Here is a 23,752-nt window from a genome sequence, read left to right on the forward strand (position 1 = left end):
AAAATATGTGTTCTCTCCTAACTTGATGGCCAAACCGTAATTTCCATCTCTCCCCAATCCATATGAAAAAAAGCAATCTCTTAATTCCTGCAGACTTACTGTGAGGGGGATTAAGCAATCATCACAAAATGGCTTGTTTTCATCATTTGTAAGATAGCTGTATTTGGGAACAATGGCCAATTCATAAACAAGAAATTATGACCAATTTTCTAAGTAACAAGCTAGTCAATCATTGGTTTTTGCTTGCCATAGTTTTTGTACAATTCGGTTTTTGTCGAATTTTTTCATCAAAATTTTGTCCCTGGATTCATACATCCCTTTCGATATTGTAAGACTGAAAATGCTCCATCCCAAGCCCACTGTGTGACTTGGCCAATCATCGAGTGCCCAAACAAAGCATCTCATGCATTCTTGTGACTATTAATGCTCTGTGGTGAAATCTTAGGTGTCCTACCCCAACACCTGACTACTTCTCTATGCAATTAGAAGATGTCGACATTCTTAGTACGAATTTCTATACTAAATATTTATCATAATTGTCAGGTACATAAGCTCTGGGAACAACTTCAGTTGAATAAGAGGGCGTATAGGGTTCCAGTGTATAGATAATGGATGGGGCAGGGTTCAAAGAAGCCTTGGCCATGAAATGATCGTCTACTAGGGACCCATGGTCAGATTTTGGTGCATCTATCACAACTGATGACAAAGATCAGGGTTACTAAGGTGCTAAAAGTAAAAGAGTAATCCTAAAGATGTCACCATAAGAGAAATCTGGAAGAAAAAACTTCATAGAAGGAAACTGGTGCAGTACCCGGGGTATGAGGAATGAAATGCTGGCACAGTCAGATATTCTCTGGAATATGGTTATGTACATGTAATTCACCTACTCGTAGTGCTCAACAAGGACAACTAAAGCACACTAAATACATAGGTCATCAAAGAGAGATGAACATTTAGGAAGAGAAATGAGAGATAAAGGCCTCAGTGTTCAGCTGAACTCACTGTGGATAGGCACAACGGTGCACTCAATCCCTTCAATGACCCTGCATTCCCCTACACCCTCAATTCCTTGGATTTTTCTGAGAGATGCTGTAACATTTCATAAAGGATTGTATCTTCACCTGGGATGAATGGTTCAGGTTTCAGTAAGGCATTTTTCAGTTCTCATGATGTGGATTTGGCATTGTAAGATTCTCAATTATTCTAAGTCGGATCAATAAAGATCTCAGCATTAAGTGCATTATGAAATTGAGGAGAAAAGATGTTCTTACTTGATATTTATGATATGTATTAGTTTTCTGCAGCTTTCTTCAAGAAGATTGCCCCTGAGGTTTTTATTTTCTTCCAAATCCATATTGGATGGCATTTTTTAACTTATTGCTGCAATAAAGCCACACTTCTTTGAATTTTTTTGGTTGGGGTCTGTCGTCTCCCGATTTAACCAGATGGTGATTTTACGGGTGTTCTGGTTGCTTGCGACCATCTTTCTTATTTTTTATATAGCAAGTCTGTTTCCTAGGTGCAAGGACAGGTCCTGGTGTCGGTCCTAATGGTTCTATCTTTGCCTAAATAACAGACAATGGCCCTGAATTGTAAGCCTTGCTATGCCCGGAACTAGGCCTAGTCACCTGAAGGTAGTAGCAGCAAGAGCCTTTCTCGAAGATGGTGATTTATGCTCGGTTTTACATTCTCTTTCTCTCTCTTGTGCTCTCTTTCTCCTCTATTTTGCTCTCTTTATCTCCTTGAAGAATCTTTTTTTCTCTTTATTATGCTCTCTTTTCCTCTCTTCTCTCCCTGAATAATTTTTTTGCACTTATTTTTGCCCTCTTTCTCCTTTAGTTTTGGATATAAGAGTTAGCATAACTACTGTTCCGAAGTGTCAGAAATCACTGTGTCCATCCGGTGGCTACGACTACGGCTGATGCTAGGGAATCTTGGGTCATGGCCCCGCTCCGGCCCTGGTAGGCACTGGCTGGCGATGGAGATAGTATTAGAGCAAAGTCCTCCCCCCCTCCTAAGTAAGACACGGCTGGTGATTCATAGGATGGGTAGGTAATGTTACGTTTGTGTCGTGGGTCGAAACCGAAGCCACAGCTGAAGCAGAAGCAGAGTCCAAACGGTCGGGTTATTAATTAAAGAAACTAGAATCAGAACTACGAACCACACCCAACTTTTCTGTTGAATCTGGGTGCATTCATGGTTGATTATGTTTAATGTTACGGGGATTTTCTCTTTATAATCTATTGATACTTGCATGGTTTTATGCATCTTCGCTAAAATAATTGATAATACACTATGATATTAAATATTTTTTTCCACATAGGAAATGTTGGTAATCTTGTATTGAACGAAAATTTCAAATTGTTTCGTCTCTGTAGTGTGAAGTAATTACTATACTTTGAAATAATTACTATTACGATAATTTTTCCTTATGATTCTTTTAAATATCACAAATTTTATATTTTTGCATCATATGTTAGCTTTATTTTGCATGATAGAGCTTTCAATGTAGAAAAAAAAAGTTTTTAAGCTACGTGTTGTAGTTGCCAGTTAGTGAATTTCGAACGAAGTCCTCTGAAATATGTAGCCTCACTTTTGACACTTACCGTACAAAACTTACGAATACTTTTGAGGGTATTTCCTTAAGCCCCCTTTCACACTACGCGTGTTGGTGCTACAGATAGATGCAGAAACTGTGATGCTTTTTTTATTGTTGCCGCATACAACTGCATTATGCAAAATCAACAGCATTCATGACTTGTTCAGTACTATTTATGGCGGGAGATTTGTTTATATTGAGTCTGTAGTGGGCTGTACGGTCAATCACATTGGATAAGAGAGAGAGAGTGCATTTTGCTTTTATAGAGCGTTTTTAAGGAGTAAAAAGGAAGACAATGCCGAATCCACTGGATGCACTATTTGAATGCACAGCGAGAGACATTAGGCACGTTTGCCACATTATTTGAGGCTCTAAAACGGGATGGCAACAACTTTTTCAATCACTTCCGTATGTTTCAAGCATCCTTCGAGGAACTACTTGGTCAAAATACGAAATGCAGATATAGTCAAATTTCGACTTTTGCAGTCTTCAAGGCTTTTATTGCATAACACTGGTTTCGTCTCCAGTAAAGATATAAGACCTATATCGATTTCACATTCCATTTTAACAAGACTTACAGAGTCCTACGGTTTCTTCCCCAGGATCCGAGCCATATTTAGCCCAGTTTTGATTCCCGGGATTTGGTTTTAAATCCTGGGATTTTCATTTTCATTTTTTTGTATAATTTACATTCAATGTATTAAAATAACCCAAGGAAGAGATTCGAGATTTAAGAAGAGCTGCAGTGAACAAGTTCAACCACAACCAGGTGCTTAGTTTCTTACAACTTTCTTACACCATGAAAACATATTGGTAAGTATATGCATCATAAAATAAAACTTACATCCTTCTTATTAATTAGGTAATTCAATATATACTGCAAATTATAATTTTACCTCATTTACAAAATGTGTTGTTATTGGATCATCTCTTTAAAATTGAGAGAGAGATCATTTTACTAAGTTTGTAAAATCATATACTAATTTATATCAATCTCTGTTCAAACTTAAAAGTTTTAAACATGAAAAGTACCAGTAGCTATATACATTTATAACATAAAGATTTCTTCAGTTGAATAAAAATGCAAATGTAGTATGAAATTCAAAAAGTACCAAGAGATAATGATTTTCATAGGGTATATATTTGTTATTATCCCAGGCTACTAAGGGCGAGTGATACGCAAGATGTGAAGACGTGCATATCGCATGACCACAACCATCTCCGAACATGCAAAAGCCTGGTTGTACCACGCACATGTTCTGGGGCAACGCAGCGCCGATTTCACGCACACGCAAGATGTGAACAACCCCATATGAAGTTTAAGGCGACTGCTGTCTGCATCAACGCAACGCAGCTAACTGCGTTAGCAAAACGCATAGTGTGAAAGGGGCCGAAGTGTCTACTGCTGCCTGAACCTAGTCAGCACCCTTGTAATGCAAAATAGCAAATAGCATGGACCCAAGCAGAGATATGTAGGAGGAAACCAACGTAGTGTACAAATTTAAATGTATTGAAGGGGCATGTCAAACTCTCAGCAATTACTCCACAGAGCACACCATTACCACTGTGCAGGAGATTACAAGCTCATCACAACCAAGGGGCAATGCAATATTTCAACACTATGTAGACCACACTGGCCATAAACTGACACTAGAATTATGAGAAAGCACAAAGATTGGACATAGAGAAGCCCAGTTCCACATATTGCAAAACGCAGCTGTGAGTATAAATCAACAATGGCCTGCATTAAATATACATAAAAACATGGAATTCAACCGCTCTTTTCGTACGTTTTGGTTTTTGTAGACTTTCCTACGATATTTTGTCGGGGCCCAGCGTGTGATCAGGCCCCGTATTGAGCACCCATCTTCTTTCATGACCCACTCTGCTTTTGCGTTATTTTTTTTTTTTTATTCGAGTGCAACTGCTAAATAAGTCATCATGGGGCCAAAGAAAGGTTCAAATGCTAGCCCATGTGTTAAAAAAAGGTGAGAAACACCATAAAATTTAAGAAACAACTCATAGCAAAGTGTTGGAGGAAGTTGCATGTCGATATTAGTGTGAAAATGCCTACAACAAGAGCTGCTGTTAGTGAATTTAAGGCCAGCAGAGGCTGGTTTGAAAATTTCAGAAAACGAATGAGCATACATAATGTGCCTACTTCAGGGAATAAGGACATGTTTGCAAAGTGAAATGATGTAAAAAAAATTTTGTAGAGAATTATCATCCTAACAAAGAAGTTGTAATCTGTGTATCCAACATTTTAATGACAATGCCGTGTTTAACTTTAGGCAAATTTTAAAGCAACGCCAGAAACAAATGTCTCAGGACTGTTTAGTTGTGTGACAGGAGTCCAGTAACTCTCAAGCTGGTCCAAGTGCCAATAAAAAATGAAGTAACCTCAGACAGTGCCAGTAGAAAACGAAGAGAAGTAACTCAAGATACCTGAAGTAACTTGATACATGAAGTCCTTCCAGAGGGAGAGTCCCCTTCTCAACAATAACCTCTCCTCCTTCCTCTCTCCTCCTCTCCATCTTCCATGCGCTAAGTGCTTTCCATAAAGGTAAGAGTGATGTTAAATGTTCATTTGTTAATTTCATTAGTCATCTATTTTTATTTCTCATTGTTTTCTGTATGTAAAACTGTTTATTTCCTATGAAATGTATTTTTTGTTAATATTTTTAGGGTGTGGAACACATTAATTATATTCACATTATTCCTTATGGGAATTATTGTTTTGGTTTGTGTATGTTTCAGTTTCTGTGGGAGGTTCTGGAATGGATTATGTACGAAACCGATGTTCCACTGTGTATGTATGTATGTATGTGTGTGACAGTATATATATATATATATATCTATATATATATATATATATATATATATATATATATATAATATATATATATATATATATACAGTGGGCCACCTGTATTCGCGTTCTCCGGATTCGTGGACTCACTGATTCGCGGATTTTTCTTTGGACCATATCTACCCATTATTTGCGGTGATTTCACTTATTCGCGGGATTTTCCGATGATAAATAATGACTAATTAGTGTATTTTGGTGTTATTTTCATGCCTAAATACATTTTTATGGTACAAAAATTATTTACTAATTTTAAAATATTAATATTGATCAATACTGTATTAGTAAGTTTAATAAGATTAAATGATATCACATAATAATTAATAATTCTCTCTCTCTCTCTCTCTCTTGCTGAGATGTATGCTTTTTGTATGATAAATGATTTACTAATTTTCAAATATTAATATAATGTAAAGAGCAATCACTTCAATTAAGAAAATACTTCAGTGAATTAGTAAGATTTTAGTTCTTTCGAACTCCAGGTATCTCTCTCTCTCTCTCTCGTCTCTCTCTCTCCTCCTCCCCTCTTCCCTCTCTAAATATTTTTTACTGAGATGAGAGATTTTTTATGGTACATTTATGGTACATGTATGTATAATATGTTTATTAATATTTTCATATGATGATGATAATAATAATAATAATAATAATAATAATAATAATAATAATAATAATAATAATAATAATAATAATAATTACAAAAATCATATGTGAAAGTATTTTACAAAATACTACGATAATTCTCTCTCTCTCTCTCCTCTCGTCTCTCTCTCTCTCTCTCTCTCTCTCTTTTACAGAGATGTACTATGTTTTTTGGATGATGATTTACTAATTTTCAAATATCAATATTAATGTAAACAGCAATAATATAAATTCATTAAAGAAAATACTAAAGTGAATTAGCAAGATTTTAGTTTATAAATAAAAAGAATTATGTAAGAATGAAAGAAAATGCATTTTACCCTGCATCTTGTTTTTGAACACGTAGCCAGCTGAGTTGGCTGGGGTCCAACAACTGTCAAAAGGAGGGGGGGGGTGTGAGTTGCCATTTCGTTTTGTTGCCATCTAAGGATCATGTAAATTCTCTCTCTCTCGCTCTCTCTTTCTCTTTTACTGAGATGAGATCATTTCTATGGTACATGTCTACGTTTATTAATATTTTTGCATAATAACAATAGTAATATAACTCTCTCTCTCTCTCTCTCTCTCTCTCTCTCTCTCTCTCTCTCTCTCTCTCTTTTGCCACACAAGATATAAGTATGTCCTAGTGGTAACTCTCGCCCTCTGTTTGGGCTGGAAGTGTATGTATATCTTTAAGGACATTACTACATTTTATGGTAAAATAATAATATACAGTACTAGTTTACAAATAATATTAAGTTTAATGAGATTAAACAGTAACAATAACATTCTCTCTCTCTCTCTCTCTCTCTTATGTATGTTTATTTGTTTTGTAGTGTAAATAAATGATTTACCTTATAACTAATTTTCAAATATTAATAAGATTAATTAAAAATAGTGATTCCCAGTCTTTTTATCCACTTGGAGGAAGGTGGGCGGGGGAGTAAATGAGAGTTTGATTTACGAATTGGAATTGGCGGAGGGGAGGAAGGAGCCGGAGTCTAGGAGTTATCTCTCTCTCTCTCTCTCTCTCTCTCTCTCTCTCTCTCTCTCTCCATTATTATTCTCTCTGTCTCAGAAATAATTCATAATTTCACTCTTGATGGTCAGATATATGATGTTGCCATTCATTGCTCTCTCTCTCTCTCTCTCTCTCTCTCTCTCTCTCTCTCTCTCTCTGTTATTTGCTGTAGGAATATATTTTTAATGGTAAAATGCTTAAGATGACTTTGAAATTATATTAATAATATAAGCTCAAAGATTAATACAGTAATAGGTTAGTAATTTTAGGTATATTTGAAGTAGGATGTTATTAAAGGTATAGATTTGGTATCTGAACTTTCAAGATAGGCAGTTATAAGCATTTTTAGTGGTGGTTTTAACTATTCCCAGGTTTTAACTATTCACGGGGGTGTCTGGTACACATCCCCCACGAATACGGGGGGAACACTGTATGTGTATGTGTGTATATATATATATATATATATACATATATATATACATATATATATATATATATATACATATATATATATATATATATATATATATATATTATATATATATACATACTATATATATACATATATATATACATATATATATACATATATATATATATATATATATATATATATATATATATATATATGTGTGTGTATATAGATAGATATATATATATATATATATATATATATATATATATATATGTATATATATATATATATATATAGTATATATATATATATATATATATATATATCTATATATATAAATATATAATATATATATATATATATGTATATTATAATATAATGTATATAATATATTATCTATATATATATATATATATATATATATATCTATATGTATATATGTATATATTGTATATATATATATATGTATATGATATATACATATATATATATATATATATATATCTATATATATATACATATATATATACTATATATATATACTATATATATATATATATATATATATATAATATATATATATATATATATATATATATATATAGATATATAGCGGTACCTCGACATACGAAAGTCCCAGCTTACGAAAAATTCAAGTTACGAAAGCAAATACGAAGATTTTTTTGGCTCTACATACGAAAATAATTCAGGTTACGAAAGGTTGTTGCTGTAAAGTCCCGAGATTCGACCGGACCACCGATAACAATTTTAAAACTCGCGCGCCGCCAACTGAGTAGACTTGCCACCATCCTCCCACTCTCTCATTGGTTCCTGATGCTAATCACTGCCATAAGATCCTGCTCTCCTATTGGTCAGCATCTCTTCCATCGTGCTCTACGTAAAGGCGTCCTTCGCCCACTGCTTCACACCAGCGTTTGTGTACGCACGCAGAATTCGTTCGTTCACATATACAATTTCGTTTGTTAACGTAAATTCGTGTTGGTGATTTCGTTGTACTACTTTATCGTGTTGTGTGAGAACTTTAGTATACTACATAACTTAATTACGTACAGTATACGTAGTCAAGGGTCCCAAGAAAGTTGCTGAAGTTCACGGAAAGAAGAGGATGCTTTCTATGGAGACAAAGATGGATATCATTAAAAATTATGAAGCTGGCATCCTGTTGAGTGTGATCGCTAAGGAATACGGCCAAAATCCGTCGACGATAGGCACCATTCTTAAGCAGAAGGAAGCCATCAAAGCAGCTACACCTTCCAAGGGCTGGACTATTTTGTCCATCAAGAGGAGCCACGTGCACGATGAGATGGAGAGGCTGCTTCTTGTTTGGATAAAAGACAAAGAAATTGCTGGCGATACAATAACCGAGACGGCAATCTGCCACAAGGCCAGCGCTATTTTCGGCGATTTGATTGCCCAGGCTGAAGACGACGGAGGAAAAGGGACATCGACGCCAACCTCAGACTTCAAGGCTTCTCATGGGTGGTTTGAAAAATTTCAGAAGCGGACTGGCATCCATTTGGTGGTGCAGCATGGGGAGGCGGCCAGCTCGGACACGAAAGCGGCCGAAGCCTTTATTAAGACATTTGACGAGATGACAATCAACGAAGGTTACTGGCCTTTTTTGGAAAAATATGCCTCGTCAGATGTACATCAAGGAGGAAGAGAAGAAGCTACTCGGGCATAAGCCTATGAAAGACAGGCTTACACTCCCATTTTGTTCGAATGCCAGTGGGGATTGCAAGGTGAAGCCCCTACTTGCCTATCATTCGGAGACTCCTCGATCCTTCAAGGCCCACAAAGTGCTAAAGGAGAAGCTTCCAGTGATGTGGAGGGCTAATGTGAAAGCCTGTGTAACGAGACTTTAGTTCACCAAGTGGGTAAATCTCTGTTTCGGCCCAACAGTGAAGAAATTCTTGAAAGAGAAGCATCCCCCTCTGAAATGTCTGCTGTTGTTGGACAATGCCCCTGCTCACCCTCCTGGCCTCGAGCAAGATATACTAATGGAGTATTCTTTCATCAAGGTTCTTTATCTTCCACCTAACACCACCCCTCTCCTCCAGCCCATGGACCAGCAAGTGATATCGAACTTCAAGAAGCTGTATACAAAACATCTTTTCACAAGATGTTTCGACATTACCGATACCACAAACCTCACCTTGCGTGAATTTTGGAAGGAGCATTTCGACATCGTCATATGCATCCGACTCATCGATCAAGCTTGGCATGAGGTTTCGAGGTGAACCTTGAATTCTTCGTGGAGGAAACTTTGGCCTGATGCCGTATTCGCCCGAGACTTCGAGGGATTCAACGTGGGCGAAGCTGATGCAGATTCAGAAACAGTTGACAATCCTGAAACTGTTTTGCAAACAGATCTTGACGAGATCGTTGCACTCGGCAAGTCCATGGGGCTGGTCGTCGACGAGGACGACATCAATGACCTTCTCGAGGAGCACCAAGAGGAGCTTACGACGGATGACCTGAAGGAGTTGGAGGCCATGCAACATAACGTCGTTCAAGAAGAGTTCTCTAGCAGTGGCGAGGAGGAGAGGAGGAGGACCCTATGACAACGGCAGAAATTAACGATGCTCTAGCTGCTTTTCATAAGGTGCAATCATTTGTAGAAAAGAGACGCCCTGAAAAGGCTTACACAGGTCGTATGCTTGTGCAGTTCAATGACGTTTGCCTGAGTCGTTTCGGGAACATTGTGAAAAGAAGGCAGAAGCAATCTTCCTTGGCTAGTTATTTTTTAAAGAGGCCTTTAGTAGGAGTAAGCAAACAGGATGATCCAAGTGATACTACAAAAAACAGAAAGTTGAAAGTGGTGAAGAAATTGAAATTTTGTAAAGAAAAAAAAAAAAAAAAAAAAAAATATATATATATATATATATATATATATATAATATATATATATATATATATATAAAAGTAAATGAAATGTAAAAATAAAAAAAGACAAAAAAAAATTTTTTTATTGTTTTTTGTAAAGTTAAGTGTTAAGGCTTTGTGCCATTTGTTAATGTTTCGTAAAGTTTAGTCTTAATGTTTCCTGACATTTTTTAATGCGTTTCGTAAAGTTAAGTGTACGAACAAGTTTTCTGCCATTTGTCCTCCTCTCTGTCGCCACTTTCGGAGATAGCCTCACTCGAAAGGTAAGGTTCCACATTTTACTACGTACGTATGTATGTACGTACAGTATTTCTTGTATACCATGTACACTAATACAGTTTATTTACAGGTACTATGTAGTACATATTAATACTACATATTAAGTTAGGTATTGAATGGTCAATTTAGTTTTGTTATAAAATTTACTGGGCTGTTTTTGCAGGGCTTGGAACGAATTAGGCAATTTACATGTAAAATGCGGTTCAAGATACGAAAAACTCAGGTTACGAAGGCCGCCTCGGAACGGATTAATTTCGTATCCTGAGGTACTACTGTGTGTGTGTATATATATATCTATATATATATATATATATATATATATATATATATATATATAGTTTCCCCATATTTGTGTGGGTTGCGTACCAGACACCACCACAAGAATATTAGAACACCTCAAATAACGCTTATAATTGCCTGTCTTGAAAGTTCTGATACCAAATGTATAACTTAATTAAATAACATCCTACTTCAAATATACCTTAAATTACTATCCTAATACTGTATTAATATTTGAGATTATATTATTAGTATAATTTTAAAGTCATCTTAAACATTTTACCATTAAAAATATATATGTAACAGCCAATAACAGAGAGAGAGAGAGAGAGAGAGAGAGAGAGAGAGAGAGAGAGAGAGAGAGAGAGAGAGAGAGAGAGAGAGAGAGAGGAAGAAGAATTAGGATGTCTCAAAGACTTGTTAGTCCATCCGAGGAGACATTGCATGATGTCTAGGAGCATGTTTTACTGTTCATTCACAGTCCTAATGATTTTGTCCAGCTTTCTTTTACAATCTTCCACACTGTTGCTGTTTACAACTTCTGCTGGCAGTTTATTCTATGTGCCACATAGAAGCTGAAGCGATACAACACATCCCACAATGGGATGTGTTGTATCACTTCAGCTGTAGTCTCCATCCATTATTTCTTGTCTGGTTTTCGTTTAGCGTAAATAGGTTAGTCTACTTTTGTTATGACTTTCAGTATTTTGAATGTTTCTATTAGTTGTCCTCGCAATCGTAATGTTTCTAAGCCTCAGATGTTCAGGCTCTCTAGTCGTATTTGGTATTTGCCTAATGGGTGGAATTAACTTTGTGGTTCTAATCTATTTATGTTCTTTCTTAGTGTTGGGGACCAAAACTATACTGTATATTCAAGATGAGGTCTAACTATTGATGTGTAGAGCTGCAGCACCGTTTCCTTGTTTCTGTATCTGAACTGCCTATTTATGTATCCCACTAAATTCTGTGCCTTCTTTTTTACTTTTATGCACTGTTTTATGGATTTTAAGTGCTTGGTTATAATGACTCCAGGGTCCTCTTCTTAGTCTATACTATTTATGTCATTCCCATGTAGCAAGTTGGCATGAGGGTTGTTTGTTCTTATTTGTAACTACATTTATCCAAGTTAAAAGGCTTTTGCCATCTTTTTAACCACTCTCCTATTTTCTTTAGATCATTTCTTAAACTTTCTATTGTCTCTGGGTCAGCTGCATTTACACCTAGTTTGGTGTCGTCTGCAAATTTGGCTATCCTGCTAGTTAATCCTACATCAATGTCCTTCTTAATATAGATAAAAAACAAGAGAGGGCCATGGACACAATCCTGAGGAACTCTGCTTGTCACATCTGCCCATTCTAATTCTTATTGCAACTCTCTGTTCTCTATTAGTTAGCCAGTCTTTGAACCAGTCTGCTGTTTCTCCTACAATTCCTAAAGCTCTAACTTTTGCCATCAGTTTCTTGTGTGGAACTTTGTCAAAAGCCTTTTGGAAATCTTAGTAGAGTATGTCTATTGCTTAATACTGTTGTAAATACCAAGAATGTTATGAAAAAACTCCAAGAGGTTTGATAAGCAGGATCTGTTTTGCCTGAAGCCATGTTGACTGTTTAACAACAAGTTGTTTCTATCAATGTGATCCACGATTTGATCTGCAATTATGGACTCAAAAATCTTACAAGGGACCGTTAGACAGATTGGTCTATAATTTCCTTGCTCTTTGCTTGGATCTTTTTTTTGTAAACTTGGGGCACAATACCTAATTTCCATCCTTTTAGGTGCCTTTCGTTGTTCTGCTATCTTTCTGTAGAGTTTAAATAGGTGAGGAACTATCTACTCTTTTTAAGTCTTTAATTTCTCTTGGATGTATCCCATCAGGGCCAGGAGATTTGAACTTGTTAGGTTTTTCGATTTTGTTTTTAATGTCTTCTTCCGTAAATATTATGTTGTCAAGTGGTTCTGCCCCTTCATATTTAATAGCTGGTTCAGGGATTGAGATAGTGTCTTCAATTGTGAAAACACTAGTAAGAAACTTATTCAATAACTGCTTTTTCCAAGTCTGAGTTCACTAGGTTTCCTCCATTGTCTCTTAGGGGACCTATCTTTTATTGGCTTCCTACTGTTAACATGAGCAAAAAATTCTTTTGGGTTTTCCTTACAAACTGATACAACTGTCTTATCCTCATTTATCTTTGCAGAGTTCTTTATACTGGCTTGTTTCTTCTGGTGTTGGGTGTGTATTCATTGGTTTGTGCAATCTGTCTCTTTCACTTATTTTATTTTTAATTTCTCTGTTAAACCACTTAGGCTGAGGGTTGCCACTTGTTAGCATTTGCTTTAATGGAATACATCTGGAGCGTTTTTCTGTGTATTCTTCTAGAAAGGCTTCCCAGTAATTGTCTATGTCTGTTTTTGTCATACTCTAGATTTTTAACATACTTATTCCTTTAGTTTACTTAGGTCTCCTCGACGGTAGTCTAATATCTTTAGTATCTTCTTCTCTTTTCTATGTTGAATATTAATGTGAAATGTAATAATTTTATGGTCGCTTTTGCCTACATTTGCACCTACTGAAAGGTCAGACACTAGGTTATCTTCTGTTAATAGGGCAATATCTAGTATATATATTAGTTCATATTCACAAGTATGTACATATTTTCTTTATTCACATTCAACATCACCAAGCCATTTTACTAAAGGCTCTTCTTAATCTTTACAAATGCCCAGCTACATTTTCTGCTTCATTTACTCTGTGACTCACATTCACTTTCATCCTACCAACATCCGTTATACTTATCATAAATATCTATATGAATTAAATGCTTCTGTTTTTCCATCACCCACATTAAATTCACAGCTCCATCTTACTGAATTCCATTTTCCCTTGTGACATTACTCTTGCTTGAACTAGTCTCAACTTTCACCAGCCCAAACACTTTCACACTCTTGTACTAGTTTCTACAGTTCCTCTGCACTAGGATGTATTACAGATAGAAACAACTGATTTGTACAGGTATTTAAGAGTGAAAGTGTAGAGATGATGGTAAGATGAGAGAACAGGTGAATTTACATCAGGTGGAAAAGTCTTGGTAGAGAAAAAGAATTTTTGTAGAGCCAAACTTTCCCATAGGGAAGTTAAGTAACTATATCCATTACCAATCTAGCATACTGGGCATCTTGTTTAAAAAAGTTTCTCCTAATACATTTTGTTTTGTGATTTTTCGACAATGAACCCCTAATTTCAACCTGATATCTATTTCAGTGAGAACTGTTCTTACCTGAAAGACTTACCACCTTAGCGTGAACTAATCTGTCAATGCTGCTTGTCCAAACATGTGCAAAGTCATCCCTGTCTATAAACATACACTAAAACTTACTGGTGCAAGTTACAAAATCCATCAACCACTGAAAGTCCCCCAGACAACTCATCCAGTAACCTACTTGCTATCCTATCTAAAAAGAAAAAGATTTGTTAGTTGAATGGGCTGAGATCCAAAATCTTCAAAGACTGTGTTCATGGACAAGAGATTTGATTAAGTACCTAAAATAAACATACATGATCCACTTCTACAAAGCAAATACAACTTTTGAGATCTTGTCCATTTCAGAGCACTTCTCCCATTCTCTAGTCCTCGAACATAAAAGTAATTCATTATTGCTTGAGTTCACGATTACCACATAACTTAGAATGAAGCTAATTGTCCACTGATACTTGTGATCACTTTCCCTTTCCAAGAACATCCAATAAAGGTTTAACAAAATTACAATACTAATCAAATGCAGGCCTCATTTTTAGTTTCTAAAGATGCACGAGGAAAAATCTTGATGAAACAATGCAAAAACACCATAAAAGAAAAAGAAAATTTGACTTTAAATTATAAACCACCCCATAAATATGAAGGTAAATGGAAGAGCAGTAAACAGGTTCATGGAAACACTTGGAAACAGAAATTAGGTTTGGGAAGGTTTAAAGTTTAAAAATTAGCAGTCAAGCACTCTAGCTGATAATCAAATGACTAACGCTTGTAGAGAAAATAGCAGGTGAAATAATTGTTCAATCATGGCATATCTCAGAAAAGTGGTAGCAAAATTACTTTCCAATATTCATGCAAACCAAAATTGCTTTTTGAAAACAACAAATATGGAAACATTTATGCATAAAGCTTTCATGTTTGCGGATGTCCATAAAAAGGTGGTTATGTATGTGAGCTCTGGTATTAAGAGTACAAAAAACAATTAGCTGGTACCAAACTGAATAAAGCAGAATACTACCTTGTTTGCCTGATGGAGTAACTACCTGGCGCCGAAGCCGATGGGATACTTTCTCATATGGTAAGTTACCAGTGACCTATAAGGGGAAAAATAAAAATCAACGAACAGTCAATTTAAAGGTAAACTTCCACAATAAATATCAATTATGGGTAAATAAAATTTCTTGAACTTTGCAAAATAGCATCTCTGAAGAATTTGAACACATGCTCAAGCTAACATGTGGAGGGTTCATTATACTTAATTATAATTTAGGAAAAGCACAAAAATTATTTATCTACAGTTGGACGGACCATCCCTAAAACTTACAACCATACTTACAGGCACTGAAAACAAGTGGTGACCAACACGGTACATGGAGTAATTGTATGGATCATGACATTTTTCCTTGTAAATATTTCGAGAAATGAAAGAAAAAGTCATTCCCAGCGTTCGTCGGTAAGGTGGATTTTTAAAATAACCGTTTTTCCTTAACACTGCTCGGCCAAGATGGCGTACGTGATGTCTGAGTACTCAGGGGATGTGGGGGAAAGGTCGATGGAATACATTAGGGAAATGGATTGATAGTCTTTTAATTATGATTTTTTTCTCAGGTTTTTGAAAAAATGTAAAATTACAGTCCCTTCAATTAGTAAATCTCCTGTGAATAGACTTCACATTAATCTAATTTTAAATAACAGCCTTATGTATCAAGAAAGTCTTTTTTTGTCTGACAGAGACGAGAGCATTTTCTTGGGCATGTTTTTTCCTTTGACTGGTGTGTGATGAATACTTTTGATGGAGAAGGAGAGACTTTTAATAATATGTTTTAAATCTTTTATCTGTGTGCAATGAATAGGCCTGTCTTTAATGGAGGTGAGATTCCATTGTTCCTCAGGTCACGAAATTAATCCGTTCCGAAGCAGCCTTTGTAACCTGATTTTTCGTATCCAGAACTACGTTTTACATGTAAATTGCCTAATTCGTTCCAAGCCCTACAAACACGCCACAGTAAATTTTATAATAAAGCTAAATTGACCAATAAATATGAAATATAACATTCAATACCTAATCTAACGGTTACTGTACCTGTAAATAAAGTATTAGTGCACAGGGTACAAGAAATACTGCACGTACATGTACATACGTATATAGTGAAATGTGGAACCTTACCTTCGAGTGAGGCGATGTCCGAAAGTGGCGACAGAGGAGGAAGATAAACTGTAGAAAACATGAATACTTAACTTTACGAAACACATTAACAAATGGCAGAAAACATTAACACTAAACTTTACGAAACACATTAACAAATGGCAGACAACATTAACACTAAACTTTATGAAACACATTAACAAATGGCAGAAACCATTAACACTTAACTTTATGAAAAACAATTAAATTTCTTTATTTTTTTTTTTTTGCCTTTTTCTGATTTTTTTTTTACTTTTTTAGTTTACGTTTTTAAAAAAAATTCAATTGCTTCCCAACCTTCAATTTTCTGTTTTATGTATCACTTGGACCTTCCTGTTTGCTTACTACTAAAGGCCTCTTTAAAAAATAACTATCCAAGGAAGTGTATCTTTTCTATAAATGGTTGCACCTTATGAGAAGCAGCTAGAACATCCTTAATTTCTGCCATTGTCATAGGGTCCTCCTCCTCCTCCTCCTCGCCGCTGCTAGAGAACTCTTCTTGAACGACGTTATGTTGCATGGCCTCCAACTCCTTCAGGTCATCCATCGTAAGCTCCTCTTAGTGCTCCTGGAGAAGATCATTGATGTCGTCCTCGTCGACGACCAGCCCCATGGACTTGCCGAGTGCAACGATCTCGTTAAAATCTGATTGTGAAAAAGTTTCAGGATCGTCAACTGTTTCTCAATCTGCATCAGCTTCGCCCACCTTGAATTCCTTGAAGTCTCGGGCAGATACGGCATCAGGCCAAAGTTTCCTCCACGAAAATTCAAGGTTCGCCTCGAAACCTCAAGCCAAGCTTGATCGATGAGTCAGATGCATATCACAATATCGAAATGCTCCTTCCAAAATTCACGCAAGGTGAGGTTTGCGGTATCGGTGATGTCGAAACATCTCTTGAAAAGATGTTTTGTATACAGCTTCTTGAAGTTCGATATCACTTGCTGGTCCATGGGCTGGAGGAGAGGGGTGGTGTTAGGTGGAAGATATAGAACCTTGATGAAAGAATACATCCTTAATTTCTGCCATTGTCATAGGGTCCTCCTCCTCCTCCTCCTCCTCGCCGCTGCTAGAGAACTCTTCTTGAACGACATTATGTTGCATGGCCTCCAACTCCTTCAGGTCATCCATCGTAAGCTCCTCTTGGTGCTCCTGGAGAAGATCATTGATGTCGTCCTCGTCGACGACCAGCCCCATGGACTTGCCGAGTGCAACGATCTCGTTAAAATCTGATTGTGAAAAAGTTTCAGGATCGTCAACTGTTTCTCAATCTGCATCAGCTTCGCCCACATTGAATTCCTTGAAGTCTCGGGCAGATACGGCATCAGGCCAGAGTTTCCTCCACGAAGAATTCAAGGTTCGCCTCGAAACCTCATGCCAAGCTTGATCGATGAGTCAGATGCATATCACGAGATCGAAATGCTCCTTCCAAAATTCACGCAAGGTGAGGTTTGCGGTATCGGTGATGTCAAAACATCTCTTGAAAAGATGTTTTGTATACAGCTTCTTGAAGTTCGATATCACTTGCTGGTCCATGGGCTGGAGGAGAGGGGTGGTGTTAGGTGGAAGATATTGAACCTTGATGAAAGAATACTCCGTTAGGATATCTTCCTCGAGGCCAGGAGGGTAAGCAGGGCCATTGTCCAACACCAGCAGACATTTCAGAGGGAGGCACTTCTCTTCCAAGAATTTCTTCACTGTCAGGCCAAAACACAGATTTACCCACTCGGTGAACTAAAGTCTTGTTAGCCAGGCTTTTGCATTAGCCCTCCACATCACCGGAAGCTTCTCCTTTAGCACTTTGTGGGCCTTGAAGGCTCGAGGAGTCTCAGAATAATACACAAGTAGGGACTTCACCTTACAATCCCTACTGGCGTTAGAACAAAGTGCAGGCGTAAGCCTGTCTTTCATAGGCTTATGCCCGGGTAGCTTCTTCTCTTCCTCCGTGATGTATGTCCAACGAGGCATTTTTTTCCAAAAAAGGCCAGTCTCGTCACAGTTGAAGACTTGCTGAGAACTGTAGCCTTCTTTGATTGTCATCTCGTCGAACGTCTTAACAAAGGCTTAGGCCACTTTCGTGTCCGAGCTGGCAGCCTCCCCATGCCGCAACACCGAATGGATGCCAGTCCGTTTACGAAATTTATCAAACCAACCCCAAGAAGCCTTGAAGTCTGGGGTTGCCTTCGATGTCCTTTCTCCTGCGTTGTCTTCGGCCTAAGCACTCAGATCACCGAAAAAGGCACTAGCCTTGTGGCAGATTGCCGTCTCAGTTATCGTATCTCCAGCGATTTCCTTGTCCTTAATCCATACGAGAAGCAGCCTCTCCATCTCATCATGCACGTGGCTCCTCTTGTTGAAAAAAATAGTCCAGCCCTTGGAAAGTGTAGCTGCTTTAATGGCTTCCTTTGCTTAAGGATGGTGCCTATAGTCGACGGATTTCGACCGTATTCCTTAGCGATCACACTCAACCGCATGCCAGCCTCATACTTCTTGATTATCTCCATTTTCGTCTCCATGGAAAGCATCCTCTTCTTTCTGTGAACTTCAGCAACATTCTTGGGACCCATGGCTAATAACGTAAGTAATTAAGTTTACATACAACATGATAAAGTAACTTACTGTACAACAAAAGCGAAATCACCAACGCGAATTTACGTTAATGAACGAAACCTATGTGAATGAACGAATTCCCAATGTACAATAACGCTGCCGAAACGAAATGGTCGAGGAACACCCTTATAAAGATGCATGATGGGATAGATGCTGACCAATAGGAGAGCAGGATCTTACGGCGGTAACTAGCATCAGGAACCAATGGGAGAGTGGGAGGATGGTGGCGAGTCTACCGAGTTGGCAACGTGAGAGTTTTAAAATTGTTCTCGGTGGCCCGGGCAAATCTTGGACTTTTCAGTACACCCTTTCGCGACCTGAATTATTTTTGTACACAGAAGCAAAAACATCTTCATCTTTACCTTCGTAACCTGGATTTTTCGTACATAGGGGTATGACTGTATATGTATATTTTCACTTAGTTCATATCTAAAGGATACATTAAATTTGGAAGAATTTTATTCAAATCAGCCTAATCACCGATTTCCGTTTTTTCTTCTTCATATACCAGTGGAGTTCACTTTTGCAAAACATAAACAAACTTCATGGCTGCACATTCCACATTACTGGAATGGTAAGGCATTGTCTTCAGTTTCTTGCTCACAAAATGAATAAGGAATCTGGCACTGGTACCCCAAACATGCTCTTGGGGGAAAAGCGACTCTGCTTAGAGTAGTAGCAAGTGACGTGATCAACTCCGTGCTCCCTCCCCCTCCCCATAGCCGTGCGTACTCCAGCATCCCATGCGCCATCTCGCCTGGCCATTTAATGATAATGGTTATTTTAAAAATCCACCTCACCGACAAAACACACCTTAAAATGCATATGATTATGGAACATTTTCTGCTCAGAATTACTTTTTCTTTCATTTCTTGAAATATTTGCATAAACTCGTGTTACACCCTGTGTATATGTGTATATATGTATATATATATATATATATATATATATATATATATATATATATATATATATATATATATATACATATACATACATACAGGCAGTCTATAGTTATTGGCGGGGGTTCCATTCCCGGAGGTGTGCCAATAAGTGAAAACCATTATTAACCGCCGAAACTCGGCGATTTATGGCGCCATAAATCACCGATTGCTAGACCAGCCCCATAAAATTGGATTGCCGATAACCGGGGGCTGCCTGTGTGAGTATGTATGTGTGTGTGTATATATATATATATATATATATATATATATATATATATATATATATATATATATATATATATATATATATAATATAATATATATATATATATATATATATATATATATATATATATATATATATATATATATATATATATATATATATATATATATATATGATATTACACATATTATCAATTATTGTATTTTCTTAGGTAAGCTGGAGAGAAGCTGTTCATGATGTTAAAGTGTAATTGGGCAAGCTAATATGAGGGAAATGAAGTTGCTTGGACATTAAAAAAAGTCTCACGTAGCTACTTTACCTTCAAAGAAGAATCCTTTTATTGTACTTCTCATCCAGGTTTTTTAGGAAGAGCCTACACCATGAACTAACCAAATAACATAGCCTCAAGTAGTCTCAGGGGTATGAGGTTCCAAAATAAGCCTTTCTTGGCACCTGACAGTGCAATTTTTTCACATTCTTCCAGCTCCTATTTACCCCACCCAACCCCCTTAAGATCAATTTCTTAATGTCACCCATGACCCATATCAATCTAATAATGAGTTAGTAATCTGCTTAGATGACATTATAATAATAAAAGCAATACAACAGTGTTCAATATTTTCTCATTCAAAACCTCCAAAAGTGTAAACAAACAGGTGAAAAATCCTTTGAAACGTGACTGAAATCTAAAACTTGGAGAACTCCATTAACAGGGATAGTAAATTTTGTGGTGAAGTGATCAATCACTAGAGAGCTATTTCAAAAAATCCCACAAATCTTGCCTACTGAGGACCGAAAATGATCTTACTTTTCCACACTAAGACAACCTCATTCTAAACAGTCTAAGTACTGCATGAACCTAACAATCAGAATTTCAGAACATCAGCACAGCAGAACGATGTGGCAAAGGATCACATATTCCCCTCGGCACCTTACCTTTGAAGAATTCTGTTACTGGAACAGAAAAGCAAAGCTGAAAGTGTTAATCTTTTCTTTTTTTATTGTTTTTATTTTGCTATGAGCGTCTATTTGAACTCCCTTTTTATTTGTTTTCCTTGACCAAACCTGACAATTTAAAGGAATAATTGAGGAAGTAAAGTAAGGGAATTTTGAATAGAAGGAAAAGTTAAAACTAGAGTAACATACTTCATGTCAGGATCCAGTACACGTGACCCCTTTTCTTGTTTTGACAGTTTGGAAAGCCGTGAGAATATTTTTGACTTAGCCTCTTCTCCTTTATCTCTTAACAAGGAAGCAAGGATGAAAAACACTTTCATGTTACTTTAAGGACCAGTTAAGCACGATTTATAGTTTGTCACCCCCTTGTCCGCTTTAGCTACCAGAAGGATGCTGAATCCAAAAAAAGGGTTACATCACGTCAGGGACCAAAGCTCCCTTTTCCATTATAGTTTGCAGTAGTCCCAGATCCAATGTGACAGAAGTCATTAGCAGCCAGTTGCCCTCCAAGTCAAGAAAATTCACACATCTTCCATGAGGTCTGACTGACCTGTCCTAATCCGTCTACCTGACTCCTTTTGCCCTCACCATTGTTGTAGGGGCCTACCACATCCATGACTCCACCCCACATACCTTGCATAACCGATGCCTGACACTGACTCCTCTCAACCCAAGCTAGCCAATTGTACTCTGTTTTCCACCCTTCCTCTGCTGGCATTCAATGACCACTTCAGTCAGTTAAGAGGATTAGCAGTGAAGATGAAAGGACCCAAGAAGAATCAATCCAACCTGAACCAGATGCAACCACTCTCCATGAATGGTTATAAATAAGGTCTGACCTGCCCTACCAATATGCAAATTGCACTAGCCTTTCCCAGTGGTAGAATGCTTTTGCACCACCTGCAAACTGGACTCTACCTAGACGTCTCCCTTGACAGACTACCTACGCCCTCATCATCGAAGTCCCCATAGGATTCCACATAAGAGAAGCGTAGTCTGTTGATCCCTTGGTGAAGCCCTGCAACTGACCTACGTCATTCCAACGACACCCTGGCTCTGACTACACCTTTCTTGTTCATGGACTCAGATAACTGAAATTGGGAGTCGTTCTGTTTGCCCTTCACCTCCTATTCCTTGCATTCATTCCCTGTGTCAACAGTTTTTCTCTCATTCCCTTTCCTAGCATTCCCGTCTCTACCAGGCCCCATGAGAGTTTAATTGAATGTGAATTTTCTGTGAAATAAGTGATATCAGTACATGCTACTTTCCTTCTGGCAATTTCCATTGCGTTACCATAACTGATTATCTCAAATAATTCTCACTTCGCTTGTAGCATTTTACGTTAGCTTACCATCAATGGAATTTCAACTCTGACTGCTTTACGGATTCGTGTAGATTGCACAGTTTTGTGCCTCCTGCAGGTCAACAGTACCAATCTTGGGTCATTTTCCTGGGGATTCCAGAGAAGCTCGCATTCACTAATAGTGCTCCACTGCCTAGTTTTAATTAATGTTGCTAGTTCAAGTTCTTGATCCATTTCTCATGCACCTATGAGATCCCTTAAGTTAAGTGATTGTGCTTGCAATTTTGTGGCACCTTGGTTTTGCTATTGTGAATACTAGTGTTGAAGTTACTAGTGCCACAGAGCCAGACAGTGCTACAGCAATTTATTTATTCTGCTTATAAAAATTGTTATTTTATTGGACAAATTAGGTTTACCTTCAATCTTTTTTAAAAGAAATTTTGATGCTTCTATTAAGGTTTCTTTTATTTTTCTGCTCATGGCTTGCATAGCCCCCAGTCAGTATAGGGGTCTTCACATAAGATTTATTTTGAGAAGTGTCAAAATTCTGGATTTCTCACATTTCAACTTGATACCCAGCATGCAGGCTATGACAATTACAACACAACACTTCAATATAAATATTTAATCAATCTTTCTAAGTACACATTCTTAAAACTTTAAAGTATAAACAGCCTCTGAAAATTAAACTTTTATTTACAAAAATAGATAACTTTCAAAAATATACATTAGAACAAAATGTGGACAGGGTAAAAAAGGAGAGAAAAGTTGAGCCAGGCTTTATTTCACACTTGAAAATTAACAAATAATGGCAACTTGCTCAAGAAAATAGCACCCAGATAAATTGCTTCCTGTCCAGTTAGTATAAGTGAAAATTAATGGTGCTTGAATAACATTAATAAAATGCAAGATTTGCAAAATGTAAGTCTTGAGATTCTTGTTGAAGTTGCTGTCTTGAAGGATTCCATATCCTGTGTACAATATACATATAGGAAGCAGTTAGTGCGATGCTCTTTTCGATTTGACATGTTAGAGACCCTTGATAATGTTTTTGAATGTTGAATAAATCAAATAGATTTTAATGCTGCTTTTGATCTAGTAGTAAATCATGAGGCACTTCTACAGTATATAAACTTCAGAATCTTGGTGTGGGAGTTATCTTTTAGGATGACTTCAAGATTTCCTTACAGATAGGCAGCTACAAGTTGTTGTTGATGGGATCTTAGTAAATAGAGACCTATTGCGTGTGGAGTTCCACAGGGTAGTGTTCTTGGTCATCTGTTATTTTTAG

The 23,752-nt window shown here is 37.0% G+C and overlaps 1 protein-coding gene across 1 annotated transcript in view; it reads right to left on the reverse strand.

The window, feature by feature from the left end:
* LOC135218986 (low-density lipoprotein receptor-related protein 2-like) overlaps nt 1–23,752 on the reverse strand; it is a 116,255-nt gene that overhangs the window by 75,146 nt on the left and 17,357 nt on the right. Inside the window, exon 3 of the mRNA XM_064255424.1 lies at nt 15,257–15,332. Coding sequence (XP_064111494.1) covers nt 15,257–15,332 — 76 coding nt within the window. The remainder of the gene's footprint in view (nt 1–15,256; nt 15,333–23,752) is intronic.

This window comes from Macrobrachium nipponense, chromosome 1, assembly GCF_015104395.2.
Source record: "Macrobrachium nipponense isolate FS-2020 chromosome 1, ASM1510439v2, whole genome shotgun sequence".
In the NCBI taxonomy this organism is placed as follows: Eukaryota; Metazoa; Arthropoda; class Malacostraca; order Decapoda; family Palaemonidae; genus Macrobrachium; species Macrobrachium nipponense.